We start from the raw sequence: 15,437 nt of genomic DNA on the forward strand, positions 1-15,437 counted from the left end.
GGTGTTCCCACACTGGTGCACACCTCTAGGGTCTGTGTGTTAAGTTTTGTTCCTCTAGGTTCAGCGGAAGTGTCCTTAAACTTTAACTCTTTGACTTTTACGCACCATTGGCTAACATTGGTACATGCGTGCGCTTTCCGCACATCTCCCGAATCCCGAGGGCCATTCCCGACTTCAGCATTGCTTGTCCTGACTACTCCCAGCGATTCCCTAGGCCCTAGGCCTAACCACTGCTCGAGTGGCATCTCTTATACCACTTGTTTAGTATATGGTTTGAGTGGCCCCCTGCCCTCATCCATAATTGTGCAACTTTGTATGTTTAAAACAGTGCTTTTGATTTAACGCTTGTGCCCCTTTATTCATAAAGAATACTGGGGATTGTTTTTAGTAATAAACACATATATTTTTATAATATATACTTGTGTGGTGTCCTTTCATTTGGTATTACAGGATTGTATGTGGTAAAACAGCTCGCTTAACACGACCTCTTAAGTTAAGCCTTTAGGCTGCTTAGTCCATGCTACCCCTAGGATAGCTTGTCTAATAAGGTTGACTTACAACCAGACACCATAAGGGATTGTTTGGTCAGGTAGTAGGTGGTTCCAGAATTGGAAACATCCCCTACCAGGCCAACTTCTCACAGTCTCTTTGCAGGGTGTCTGTCTTGGCAGATGTTGGTGGGGCTGTCAGTCACTCTTCTTGGCCTCTCTTCTCTATACACATATCTTTAGGATCACTGGCTGAAAATACGGTCTGCTCAGTGCAGAATAGTCGGGTACTACTGGGCACACAGCAGACATCTGAGCAATGTCACATGTGAAGTTCTACTTCTTCTCCATAGTTTGAAGAATTAGCCGGGTCCGAGTGAGACTTCAGCTCCACCTCCAAATGTGTGGGTGACCGAAGCACCCAGGATCACGTGTGTGACAATGCTACAAAGGGTTGCTGCACTCTCTCATCATGCGTCGATGAGGAGTGTACTATGATACAGGAGTCATCCAGGTGGCTTCTTCCATCATGTAGGTGGTGCACTTGTTCCTTGTGTTGTGGGTTTTGTCCAAGAGGGACAGTATGCGTTGTGTGTTGTCGTTGTTGGAGAGGATGTTGATGTAGTGGGCACAGATGATGTTGGCCGGTAAGGGTTATGTAAGTGTTGATGAAGGCCCTGCTGAGGGTTGAACCTTGAGGTGCTCCGCAGATGAGATTTCCGGTTTCCAAAGAGTTTGGCGTCAGGTTGACTGTCTGAGTTACTTTTGTCAGGAAGGAGCAAATCTGTCGCTGGCAGGTGCTTAAATCCCGATCTTGTGAAGGTGCCCTGTGGCGTCGGGATGAACTATGGGCACCCTCGGATGGAGTACCAGCCCTCTCCCTGTTGCCTCCCTCATGGATTGGACTTTGTTGGACCCCTGTGCCCTCCTCTGACGACTCTGGAGGGTGGCAACGGCATGCCTCCTGCGTGACTGTGGTGGTGGTGGTGGTGTTGGTGATCGTCGCAATGGGGACTGGGTATGAGGGGATGGTGGCGTTCCCTGGCACTTTGGTGATGCCTGTGGTTGTGGATTTGGTGGCTGTGATTGCGCCGAGCTTGTGGTCCCTGCAGGCATGCTTTCCTCCGCATGTTGGCTCTCCTCTGGCCTGGCTCTCTTTGCTCTGTACCCTCTGCGATTCAAAAAGGGGGTGGTGATGCAGCACTGCGAGATGTCTCGCCTCTAATGACACAAATGTAGATATACTCACTGCTCTGTCTGCATTTGAATTACATTAAACATCATGCCTACAGATCACAGTGGTTGTCCTGACATAGCCAATTACTTTAACAAGCTCTTGATTTTGATAGCCTGACTGTCCTATACATAAGTTCACTCTGACTACATCCCCCATAATGCATAGCAGGTAATGAGTAAGACATGGAGTGGAGTGGGAGCCCCTATGCCACTATGGGGATTGGGGTTGGGGAGGGGGTAGCACAGCATGCTGGGCATGCTTGTTACCTTGTTTCCTTGCTGCTCTGGCAGAGCTGTCTGCGTCTCCCACGCCACTCACACTCTCCGGCTGGATGGTGGACTCCACCATCAGTTCCAGTGGTGTTGGTGTTGGTGCTCGGTTCTTTCCTCCACCTGTTTTGGCAGCCTGCCTCTGCCATCCTTACTTTTGCTGTCTTCCTGAGGTCGTACCACCTCTTCCTGACGTCCTCAAAGGTACGCTGGGTCACACCTATGGCATTTATTTTGTCCCAAATGATACTCTAGATTTGCCTCTTCTGTGATTCGAGTGGGCTGGGTATGCTCAGACGTGAGTCCCAGGCTCTCCACACCACTGGAGTCAAGCTATCCAGGCTGATGAAGGCTGATAGCCAAAAATCGGTCCTTGGATGCTTGATTCCGGTCTGGGAAAGACATGGCTTGGTAGTTCGGACTGGACTGTTTCCATGAGGCACAGGGTCAGAGCTGATTTGCATATAGCCAGTGTCTAACCCAGGGTGGTGTGGAGTGCAAAAAAACGATGGATTTAGGCCCAGATCTTTGTACTGGAGTGAATGTATGACATTGTTCTACATTCTGTCCATCAACTGTGTTTTTTGCAATTTTCACCCCGAGTGTGCTGGGTATGCTCAGACGTGAGTCCCAGGCTCTCCACGCCACTGGAATCAAGCTATCCAGGCTGATGAAGGCTGATAGCCAGAAACCGGTCCTTGGTTGCTTGATTCCGGTATGGGAAAGACATGGCTTGGTAGTTCGGACTGGACTGTTCCCATGAGGCACAGGGTCAGAGATGATTTGCATATAGCCAGTGTCTAACCCAGGGTGGTGTGGAGTGCAAAAAAACGATAGATTTAGGCCCAGATCCTTGTACTGGGGTGAATGTATGACATTGTTCTACATTCTGTCCATCAACTGTGTTTTTTGCAATCTTCTGTGATTCGGGCACCTGGTGGGACTGCGGTCCAAAAAGCCTGTGATGGTCCTGGCTGACATTCTTAGTTTTCTTGTTTGTAGCTGTGAGGCTCTGTGGCTTCTGGCTCCTCAGCTCACCTGACTGCCTGCCTCACAGTGAGCTCCAGGTCCTGTGCAGCTGCCTGGGTGTGGCCACTTCCTGTTTGGGAGGTGATTGTGTGACACAGGATTAGCTGATTCATCGAATTACGAATTTTTAAATTACCGAATCGGTATTTACCGATTCGGTAATTAATTCTGTAATTCCGATTCAGTATTGGAATTTCGGTATTTTTGTTTTTTACCGATTCGTTCCGATTCGGTATTTATTACCGAATTTTAACGAATCGGTAATGTTTACCGATTTTTTATCTACATCGCATATACCGAATTCTTAATACCGATTCGGTAAAATTTGGTATTAAGGATTCGGTATTTTTGATTTACCTACATATGGCCCTTTGTCGGGTCCTATTGTTGCTTAATCTTTTCGTTTTTGGTAAGGATGATTTTTTTTTTAGATGTCTATAACTTGAAACACAGTAGCAGGGACCTATGCTTCCTTTAGGCTGTGCGCGTGTTCATTATCGCATGCGAGAGCGCCTTCTAATACGTGACGTCAGTATGCCTGTTGAGCAAGTCTGGTTTTAGGGTTGTGCAGTGTGTTCAGCAATTTTAAGGAAAATGTCAAAATGACTCTGGTGATTAAGGTTCCTGCAGGAGAGAGATGGAACTCTGTATAGTGGCAGTTTTTAGTTTTTATAAAGTAGCGTAGAGGGTTAATACGCCTGCTGCAAAGGACGTGTACCATGCAAATCACAGAGCTGAATTTATGTGGATGGCTCAAGTGGTTACTGCTTTTGTCACAGAGATCTTTTTGTTACTTGCAATTCATAGCTCACAATCCTAATATAGCACAGTGACCTATGAATTATCAAAGAGCTGCATGAAACTGCACGGTATAGGCTAGAACGTTCTGCTTTTTTCCCGGGCTTTCATTATCCTAATGTTGCTAAAACGGTTTGCCTAGGCAGAAATAGAGTCTTATTAGTAATGCTAACCCCAACCATTTGAGCCAATCCCAACCACTGGAGCCAATCCCAACCACTGGAGCCAATCAATCCCAACCACTGGAGCCAATCCCAACCACTGGAGCCAATCCCAACCACTGGAGCCAATCCCAACCACTGGAGCCAATCCCAACCACTGGAGCCAATCCCAACCACTTGAGCCAATCCCAACCACTGGAGCCAATCCGAACCACTGGAGCCAATCCCAACCACTGGAGCCAATCCCAACCACTTGAGCCAATCCCAACCACTGGAGCCAATCCCAACCACTGGAGCCAATCCCAACCACTGGAGCCAATCTCAACCACTGGAGCCAATCCCAACCACTGGGGCCAGTCCCAACCACTGAAGCCAATCCCAACCACTGGAGCCAATCCCAACCACTGAAGCCAATCCCAACCACTGGAGCCAATCCCAACCACTGGAGCCAATCCCAACCACTGGAGCCAATCCCAACCACTGGAGCCAATCCCAACCACTGGGGCCAGTCCCAACCACTGGAGCCAATCCCGCCAATCCCAACCACTGGAGCCAATCCCAACCACTGGAGCCAATCCAAACCACTGGAGCCAATCCTGCCAATCCCAACCACTGGAGCCAATCCCAACCACTGGAGCCAATCCCAACCACTGGGGTATGGTTTAAATCCTGAGTTTGTGCTTCTCCAGACTAAACACTCTTTTTATATACTGATATACACACATTTGATTCATTATCTCTGTGTCACGTAAAGTGCTCTGACACCATACTCTGGTGTGAGTAGTGCTATACAACAAATTAATGGTGTGTGAGAGGGGCGCTTGAGAGATGGCGTACACTGTTGGAGGGTGGTAGTGAGTGAATCTATGGAGAAAGAGGTCATTGGGGGATCACTAAAAAAGATGGACAGGTGCGCCAGCACAGGCTCTATGAAAGTAGCGTGTTGCTCATCGTAGAGACATACGATATATACCATGAGCTCAGTGTTTGACAGGGCTGCCTTTTAAGGATATTTCTAGCCTCATTTACATTAATAAGTCAGTTGGCCTTTTTTTTCTTCTAACAAAATGTACTTAAACACTTTGCATAGGGTTTAATAGTGCCCCTTAATTGATAAGTGAATTCTTTCCATATAGGATTTTTTTAAACAAAATATATAATTTTTTTTATTTAAAATTGAATAACTGTGTTTATCTTAATGTAAAAGTATCACTGTACTTGGCGTCGATCCAGGTCGCGCCCTGCGCTTCGGTCAGCAGCCACAGCTAGAGCTGGAAATGCACCGCTCCAATACTTGTTAGGGAGGTGTGCCTCTGTTTGGAAGGAATCGGGAGGTGTGATCAGTCAATGTTGAAAAATGTGTGTTTTGCCTGGAAACAAAAAGCATTCACCCAGAGACACAGGTGTTTAGTCCATGTCGGTCAAGAACTCCAGATTCCTACCCTAGTCCGGCTTTTAGCTGATATCGCTGAAGGGCGAATAAAGACAGCTGTTCAGTATTTAAGGCCACAGGGCAATAGTGGAGTAGGTCTGATAAGGCAGGCCAAGCTTAGAGCACCCCTACTATGTCTGATCCACTGCAGAGGCTCCAGTCCCAGCCTCTCTCCTGAGGTTGCCCTCAGCTCAGTCCCTCCTCACTCTGTCACCCCTTTCACCTACTGTCAGCAGCATCTCGCTCATGCACTACCTTCCCTCCACTCCTCATTGTCAGTCATACTCAAGGGCATCGTAGAGGGGGTAGGACTCATGTGTGTGGTCTTGGGAAGAGTTTCAGCACCTTGTGGCAGCGCCAGACCTGCAGAGGGCAGGCTGGGGAGTAGTGAGCCGGATTAAGGAGAATTTTGGGCTCGGGATGTTAAGCAAGCCTTTCATCCTACTGAGGTCGATGTACGCTTTTGTTAGTGTCATGAGAATGAATAGCCAGGCATACCCATGTAAAATAGAGTTCCAAGAATCAGTCTGCTCTCACTAGCGGAGACTAGGTGTCAGACTGGATTCGGATTTTTTTGCGTAGCAGTACCCTTGCGCGTCGGTAGGCGTCGTCTGCGGCTCCGCGTCCGTCGTCGGCATCGTGGGCGCCGTGATGATGTCGTCGCAGACGCCGCCTCCGCGTGCTGAAGTCAGTTCTTAGACACAGCTTTTCCGCGCCAGAAACGCAGAGCTATGCTAAAACCAACACTGGTGCCATTGAAACTAGGGCCCTGAAAGGGGATGACCTTAACCCTAGATATCGGTTCACAGAACGGGGAGGATGGGTGGGTCGGTAAGGAATCTATCACTAACTGGTGGCCTCAAGATCTTGGCCCAGTCCCCGAGCCCAAGCAGGTGGTGAAAAACCTCGGCGTCCGATTGGACCAGGAGCTCTCCCTAAAACAACATGGCAACCAAGTGGTGGGTTCCTGTTTCCATATCATTGGGATGCTACGGAAAGTATTTCCTTTGCTGCCAGACTCTACTAGAAAAACCTTGGTGCAGGCTCTAGTATTGAGTCGCCTGGATTACTGCAATGGGCTACTACTGTCAGCAAATGAAGCAGTAATTTCCAGGTTTCAGGTGGTACAAAATACCGCTGCTCGCCTTGTTCTAAACCGGCCCCCTCGCACCCCCTCTAAACCCCTTCTGACCATGCTGCACTGGTTATCCATCAAACAGAGGGTGAAGTTCAAAACCTGCTGTATAATACACAAATGTTTACAGGGGAAGGGCCCTGCTTATCTGTCCAATAAATTCTCTCTTTACACACCCACGCGCTCTCTGAGATCTAGCGAACAGGCCTTGCTGCGTGTTCCTAGAGCAAAAAAAGCAAGACAAGGAGATAGAGCCCTTTCAGTTGCTGGCCCAACCCTATGGAATAGTCTCCCACTAACTTTGAGACTTTGTAAGGACCACCTCCCGTTTAGGAAACAATTAAAAACTTTCCTAATCCAAGACTGCTAGCATTCACTGCCAGTACTCGTTATTTGCATTATGGCTGCCAAAGGCGCGGAGATACTCCGTCGGGAGTCGATCCCAGCGTGATACAAACACGCAAATAAATAAATAAATAAACTAATGTCTCTTACAGATATATCGTTACACAAGTACTAACTTGTGCATCTGAAAGAGTCACGTTAGTGATAGATTCCTTACCGTAGAATAGATACCCCAGTAATACCAACCCCGGTGGTGGGTCTGCGAACCAATAATCACACCAGAAAGTCCTGGAGGACGGAACGGCCAAAGAAGCCATCCCTCCGGACTTGACTGTCCAGGCAGTAGTGTCTTGCAAACGTGTGCAGCGAGGCCCACGTAGCCGCCTGGCAAATGTCCTGCATCCCCCCACTCCACTAACTAGGCCCTTTGTCCGCAATAAGTGTTGTAGAAGTGAGAGCCACGGCCTTGTGAGTGTCAGGCCATTATCTGACTTCTGATGAACCCCACAGAGTGAGTGAGCAGCCAGAGGGCAGTAGAGAGACCGAAGGACAGGAAATGAGATAAACTAGAAGATAAGAAATATGCAAAGGTAGAAATGCTGCATCACCTGTGGATAACTGACACCTCCTCCCGCTCTGCCAAATGCCCATCCAGGCACAAAGTGGCATCCTGGGCCCCAAACTGACAACGTCATGCCAGATGCCATGTAATGTTGGAAAAGGGGGGAAAAAGAGTAATATGCACACATCTGCTGCGGGGATATGTCAGGTAAATTATTGGTTTTGATGGATTCTCTATAAGTAGTAAATGACTGATGTCGTTGAATATTAAATTATATGAATCAACGTTTGTTTGCCTTATCTGCGCTTATAATGTAAAGGGCGGGCCTTACAGTGAACCCCTCGCTCTGTTTTACACAAAAGCCCCGGAAGGAGCTGCATCTTACAGAACTTTATCTAACTTAGGAAGAACTAAAGACTTGCTTTTTAAAGTTGTCTTTCAGGGCCAGAACCGGGTGATGTAAGCTACACTAGTTTCATGGGGATGGAGAGATGTTATGACGATAGGAAACCCCCCTCAACTCACAATAATGTTCCAATCTGCCAGGTTAGAAGAAACCAGAAATGCTTGATCCAAGGGAGCTGTTGAAAGTGTCAAAGGTGACTTATGAACAGAGAGTAAAGACAGGAGTTGGTATTTGAGATGATTTTAAGTAAATCGGAAAGAATGAGAAAAAGTGTGTAAATGGAGTTACTTTTGTTGTATACTTCATAAAGAGTTACTGAAAATTTTGCAGCCCAGCCTGATCCTTCTCTTTTTCTACACTCTACTGTTGTTTAATTGAAATCTTGACCATATGCGTCTATCTTAAGCTGTACCTCTAGCACTTGGGTGCTACGTCAGTGCCCTTACTTTGCTCAGTTACTCTGTAAACCCTGGTAAATCACCTCTTTTCCAGACATTAATAAAATGTCACCTGATCAACATAACATTTAGTTAAATATCTGTGTATGATGAAATATTCCTTGCTAAGTTTCAAAAGCGATACTAAGATTTTGCACTGTGTTTGCGTCACAAAAGAGGCACAAAATGGCGCAAAATCTTTTTTCCTAATTTACTTTCCAGCGCTAAACTTGTTTAGCGCTGGAAATAACGTTAAAGTAATGTGACACTGCGCATAGCATTGTTTGGCATTACTTTATGCCATGGGGGCCTGCCAAGGGTGGTGCATGGGTGTTCTTGTGCAACCACAAAACTAGGTGCAAGGAAGCAGAAATGCTTTCATTTCTTCTTCCTTTTCTGACTTTGCATGTGTGCTGCACTGTGCAACACGTATGCAAAATGGTAAAAGCTTTCCCTCGTGTCGAGGCATAATAATTTGTACAGGAAGGGTGTCCTCCCTGTACAAAACCCATGCTGGACTCACAGACACACACACGCTAGCGCTCTGGTGCTAAGGTGTGTGCTTGATGCAGTGCCTCTGTTATCCGTGCCGACGCAAGGGAAAGGGAAGGAGAGAGCCGTATCTCTGAAAATATGGTGCGCACCTGTTCCCTTCCTGTCGTGCCACGCAGCGTAGCCTCGCGGGGGGGGGCTGCGCTGCATTGTGTGGAGTGTCTTTTACAACCAGTTAAACATTGTGAATTCTCATTCCATTATGTTTCCATTTAATAATTTTAAATATCTTTACATCCAACAGAAAACAAGCCTTGAATGTGTGAAATGAACATCAATAATGAAGCGAATGCGGTTAATCTTCAAAAACAGCAGAAATAATGAGCTCCAGTATTCAGGAAAACATCAGCGCAGTCGGCGACAGAGGAACCTGCGCACAAATTGACAGATCCCGGATGAAGCATCAAGGGCAGTTCAGTGATTGTAAGAGTCTGAGTTGTGCACCTCAACGCCACAAGACCAAGAAATGACCTTGGAAAATTAAGGCAATAACAATAACAAACCGCCTCCTGCATAAACAAGTGTCCAACACCAGCTTTGATCATGGGGGCGGTATGATGTGATTACCACAGTGCTTTGTTTTATAAAATGATGACAAGCCATCATTCCGTGCTCTAGGTGAATTCTAAACTCTTTCTGGCCGAACCACAGTAACCAGAAAAGAGCACAAAAGAGCGGAGCCAGACAACTGACGGGTAAAGGAAAGAGGAGTTCTTATATCTACAATACAACGGACTGTCCCAATTTGCACCGGTCAGAAGGAAGATACATCTTTACCCGCAAGCGTGCATTGCCATAATCCAATCTAAAGGCACAATCGCCTACAAAGACACCTTCTACATATTAGGAGTGTGGCAAATATTTGGTGGCTATCGCATTTTATTGTTAAAACAGAAATCAAACGTGGAAAATACTGCACACATATAAAGTGTGTGAGAAAAAGCCAAGTGTTTTATCAGCCATGTCGGCCCATCAGGAAATGCAGTCATGGGATGTAGACAAATATATACCCGACCCGCAGACACCAACCAAGAAAGAAGAATCACACACATGCAGCAAGAGCTCTAGTTTGTCATCACTACTCCAGCTTCATCAGCAAACCTACACAGGAGAAAAAACATTCAAGTGCAATGAATGTGGGGAGAGCTTTAGTCGATTATCAGAACTACAAAGACATCAGCGAACACACACGGGGGAAAAACCGTTCAAGTGCAGTGAATGTGCAAAGTGCTTTAGTCGGTTATCACAACTTCAAAGTCATCAGCGAACACACACAGGGGAAAAACCATTCAAATGCAATGAATGTGGGAAGAGCTTTAGTCAGATGTCAGACCGAAATCGTCATCAGAGAACACACACAGGGGAAAAACCTTATCATTGTAGTGAATGTGACAGTAGTTTTCGCAACTCTTCAGCATTAAGGGTTCATCAGCGAACACACACAGGGGAAAAACCGTTCAAGTGCAGTGAATGTGCAAAGTGCTTTAGTCAATTATCAAACCTTCAAATACATCAGCGAATACACACAGGGGAAAAACCATTCAAGTGCAGTGAATGTGGGAAGACCTTTAGTCAGATATCAGCCCGAAAACATCATAATCGAACACACACAGGGGAAAAACCATTCAAGTGCAGTGAATGTGGGAAGAGCTTTAGTCAGATATCATACCTAAAATGTCATCAGCGAACACACACAGGGGAAAAACCTTATCATTGTAGTGAATGTGACAGTAGTTTTTGCGACTCTTCAGCATTAAGGAAACATCAGCGAACTCACACAGGGGAAAAACCATTCAAGTGCAGTGAATGTGCAAAGTGCTTTATTCACTTATCACACCTTCAAAATCATCAGCGAATACACACAGGGGAAAAACCATTCAAATGCAATGAATGTGGGAAGACCTTTAGTCGGATATCAGACCGAAAACGTCATAATCGAACACACACGGGGGAAAAACCATTCAAGTGCAGTGAATGTGGGAAGAGCTTTAGTCACTTATCAAACCTCCAAAATCATCAGCGAACACACACGGGGGAAAAACCTTATCATTGTAGTGAATGTGACAGTAGTTTTTGCGACTCTTCAGCATTAAGGAAACATCAGCGAACACACAGGGAAAAACCATTCAAGTGCAGTAAATGTGCAAAGTGCTTTAGTCAGTTATCACACCTTCAAAGACATCAGCGAACACACAGTTGGGCAGAAGGATAATCCTTTATTGAGAATTTGGTTGTGTGTATCAGTAAGGTTTGTAGTAGACAGATTGATCACCAGGTTATTAGTTAGGGTTTCGCCATGTACAGTTCCTTCTTTCTTGAATGTGCAAAGTGCTTTAATCACTTATCACACCTTCAAACACATCAGCGAATACACACAGGGGAAAAACCATTCAAGTGCAGTAAGTGTGCAAAGTGCTTTAGTCCGTTATCACAACTTCAAAGACATCAGCGAACGCACACGGGGGAAAAAACATTCAAGTGCAATTAATGTGTAAAGCGCTTTAGTCAATTATCAGACCTACAAACACATCAGAGAACACACACAGGGAAAAAACTATATGATTGCTGTGAATGTTTGAAGAGCTTTAGTCAGTTATCAATGCTACGAAAACATCAACAAACACACACAGGGGGAAAGCCACTCAAGTGCAATGAATGTGGGAAGAGCTTTTGTCGACGATCAGAGCTACAAAGTCATCAGTGAACACACGGGGGAAAACATAGAAGGGCACTGAAAGTGAGAAGGGCTTTTGTCAATTTTCGATCCCACACAGCCCTCAGTGAACACACTCCTTCATTTAACTCACATGGAAATAATCCTAGAGATGCAGAGATTCCGGAAAGAACTTAAGAACATCTAAAATAATATTGACCCATCTGAGGACATAGACAAGAGCTGAACAGCGCAGGTATTGTGAGAGGAATGAATTATGGAAAAAGATAAAATTCAAATTATGTAGGACATTGAAATACCAGATGATAAAAGACCCTGATAGCAGTAAAGAAGAAAATCAGATAACAGTATTTGCAGAATTATAAAAGTGTTTGTTTCCAGTGATTGTTCACTTCCGTACACATAGCAAAGTGACGTGATGTACCAGGATACACAGTGGGAGACAAGCACAATGTGGATTAAAAGAAAAGAAACATTGTGTAAATAAAATGTGCTTTTAATTTGCGCTTGTTTCCTGACGTTATTCTTTATCCAGCCAATGTATTAAGCAATAGAAGGACTAATTGTGTCAAGTTCTCTGTTCCTCTCTTGCGCCACTCACACAAACAAACACTCAGAGGCCTGTGCCTGCAGTGCTGGGGCACAAAGTAACAATTACCAGTTGCAGGCTAAGGAGCTAGGTGGAACTCAGTCCCGTTTCGAGGTGATAGTAGGGGGACCCCTTCAAACTGTGGCTACCCTCCGACTTGTGCCGTGCTGATGAAGCAATAGTGAAATTGAATAATTTATGATGAATTGAAATAAGAGAAAGAGAAGAACAGAGCGAGGTGCAGGATATATTAAAGAAAATGAAAAAAAGAGACACAAGACTTTACCCTGTTCTGTGCACAAGCATTGTACGTAAACAAGTTGTGCTGTGCGTTGTGAACAGGCTGTCACCCCCCTTTGTATGTAAATGAGCTTCTGTGACCAGACACCCCAGGCTCCCATCTCTTCTAGCGCGGATGATAATGTGAGCACTGTAAGGTAATCACAAACTAGGACTAAATTGAGAAACAATCAGCTTCCAGGTCACACTGCTGTTGTTATGTAGTTCTTTATTAATTCTGTTTCATTTACTTTAATTTGCAGCATTCTTCCAGGCTACTTTTTCTCAGTATTACACTTCAGGTCGCTCATTTGTCGGCATGGGTTTTGTCCTCACACTGGTCTAGGACGGGCCTTCTCAAGGTAGAAGGCGCTGTAATAGGAATAATAAATCAGAAATATATAAAATTGTATGTAAACAAATGTGTGCCTTTCCGTTATCAGGCACCACCAGACTCACATTTACACTTGTAATTGAGCACCAGACTAAAGTGACTCCTCCCTGTATAAGTATGTGCCATCAGTAATCGGGCTGATGGTTCCGCTGATGGCACAGCAAATACAGTTTTTGGGATTGTGCGCATTGGCCTAAATTTTAATTGGTGAAGTTGCACGCAGTTTCGCTGATGCGCACAGTTAATAAGGCTTGTGGATATTGCGCACTGTAAGCAGATCACTGAAGTTCACCCTTAATTAGAAACTAGGTCAAAACATAGTACGTGGGGCGTGGCCAGGTGCCAGCGAAGATGGCCGCCTGACTCGGGAGCTCCGTGGAGCCGAGCCTTCATCCCGCATAAATTCGCTCAATATCCGGAGAATCCTACACTCCATATGCGGCGCTGAATCGGCGCTAGGAAGGGGCACTGACTGATCCGTCTGCGGCCGCGCTGCCTGCAGCGGAAGCCGAGTTACGTCCCTGTGGTCTCTGGCCGGCTGCCGAAGGGAAGCGCTGAAGCGGCGCAAGTGGCCTCAGGTCTCAGGCAAGGGCCCGGCTCGGTGGCCTAGTTGGGCGGTTACGGAGCTCGACTCGGCCTGAGGGGAGCCATCTGGTCTGCATCGTGTGGCCCAAAAGTGTAGCGCCACCAGTTTGGGACTACCACACGCTGTCCTACATCGAGGCTGGCTGCAGGCACCAGTGGTTGGGAAGGTTTGGAGGCGGACCGGAGGACACCTCAGGAAAGCAACCGGGGCTGCGTGGGTCCCGGTTCAAAGACAGTAAGCTAGACGCGGAATCCGACTGTCGGTGAGGCAGTGGACGGCTGGACGGGCCCAGCACAGCAGGGGCGCCCATCAGCGTAGGGGCCCCCGGCAGAAGAGGAGATGGACTGCAGGAGAATCGAGAAGGCGGGACGGAGAGGCCGCGGCGGTGAGTGAACCCTCTCCCGGAAGGCAGGGGTGACCATCACATGCGTGGGGGCAGATAACGTGCGACACCCCCCCCCCGGGAAGGACAGGAGGCGGGCTGCTGAGAAGGGACGCCTGCAGCCTGCATACACGAGACGGAGCTGCGGCCAGCTGGACAGGGCTGTGTGCGGCAGCGAACCGTGCCACCTGCTGGGGTGCGGCGAAGAGCATAGCGGAGGGAGCGCTTCACAGCCTTGGGCCTGGACCGGTGGAGTGGAGGCCTGCCTGGTGATTTGAAGGCCTGAGCTGCGGGAACCCTAGGGGTGTGCCGAATATCAACAGTGGCTGCAGATGACATTCTTGGATGGACCGGGGCGTGTTGCGTGCCACAGACTGACCGCGTGGGATTATAGCCAACATGAGGCCCAAATACAATACAGCGACGCAATCAAACAAACTGGACAAATACACGGTCCAGATGGGGACGCCACAACCGGAGAACGCTGCAGGTGACCAATCAGGCACGAAAGAACCATCGCTGGCCTCCATCAAGGCGGCCATACAGTCACTTGGCGCCAACTTAGAGGTGAAAATTGACAAGGTCTCCATCGAAGTAAATCTCCTCCGGGTCGACCTCGGGAAAACATCGGAGAAGACGAAAGTCAACGAGGCCGACATCAAGGTGCTACAGAAGTCAACCAAGGCACTGGAACAACGTGTCAACGACCTAGGGCACCAACACTGCCAAGTGGCGTTGCGGCTGGAAGACCAAGAAGGGAGGGCCCGCAGAAGCAATATGCACGTCGTAGGCGTACCGGAAGATTTGGAGGCGTCCAGTGTGGAACTTTTCCTGAAAGACCTGATCCTCAATCACTTGAAGCCTAAACGCCTCTCCAACATATTCACCGTGGAAAGGGCGCACTGTGCACCTATCCCTAAACCCAAACCAGGGGCGCCGCCCAGGACCATTATTGCAAAAATCCTGAACTATAGGGATAGAGACGCCATCTTGCAAGCAGCTAGACAGGCCGGGGACCTCTGCTACGACAACGCCACGATTCGTTTTTTTCCGGACTTTACCCTTCAGGTACAATGAGAGAGGCGCTCCTTTGTAGGCGTGAAGGCAGCGCTGAGGAAGAGAGGCATCAAATACATGATGTTTTTTCCTAACAAGCTCAAGGTTCTTGCTGGAGGCAAATCTTTATTCTTTACCTCGCCTGCAGACGTGCAGGACTGGATTGACCGGAAGATGTCGACTGAACATTGAGGGCGACGGACCCACAACTGTGGACCTCTGCTTACTGTAATGTACCGAGGGTTTGTGGTTTGGGTGTGGGTCATGATTTTTCGAAGGACTTCTGGTTGGGGGGGAGGTAGAGACGATGTTGTATGATACGGGGAGGAGGGCCGTGCTATTGTTGGTAGCTGTGCTGAAGATCCCCCCCTCTCTTTTCCAACTCCGTGACCCAAGTGAGCCCGCGAGGGGCTGCCTTCTCGTCCAAAGGAGTGTAATGCAGACTGAAAATGAATGACTCTTTAGATACATGGAGTGCAGGTTTTTCATGGTACACTGTTACAGTTTACGGGGTGAGCATGGGTGGCGGCTGGAGCTGGAGCCGGCGCACACCCCACTTGCACAAGGTTCATCTGTTGGGAAAAGGGGGTTGTTTTTCTGTTTTATTATTCTCCCGATTCCAGGTT

General features: G+C 47.3%; 1 protein-coding gene across 1 annotated transcript in view; it reads left to right on the forward strand.

The window, feature by feature from the left end:
• LOC144805623 (uncharacterized) overlaps positions 1–11,979 on the forward strand; it is a 127,761-nt gene extending 115,782 nt beyond the window's left edge. The window contains 1 exon segment of the mRNA XM_078672146.1: positions 9,756–11,979. Within this exon segment, the coding sequence (XP_078528272.1) occupies positions 9,756–11,063 (1,308 nt within the window). The 3' untranslated portion in view covers positions 11,064–11,979.
• Positions 11,980–15,437: the final 3,458 nt, after the last annotated feature.

Source organism: Lissotriton helveticus (assembly GCF_964261635.1).
Source record: "Lissotriton helveticus chromosome 1_1 unlocalized genomic scaffold, aLisHel1.1 SUPER_1_unloc_16, whole genome shotgun sequence".
Lineage (NCBI taxonomy): Eukaryota > Metazoa > Chordata > Amphibia > Caudata > Salamandridae > Lissotriton > Lissotriton helveticus.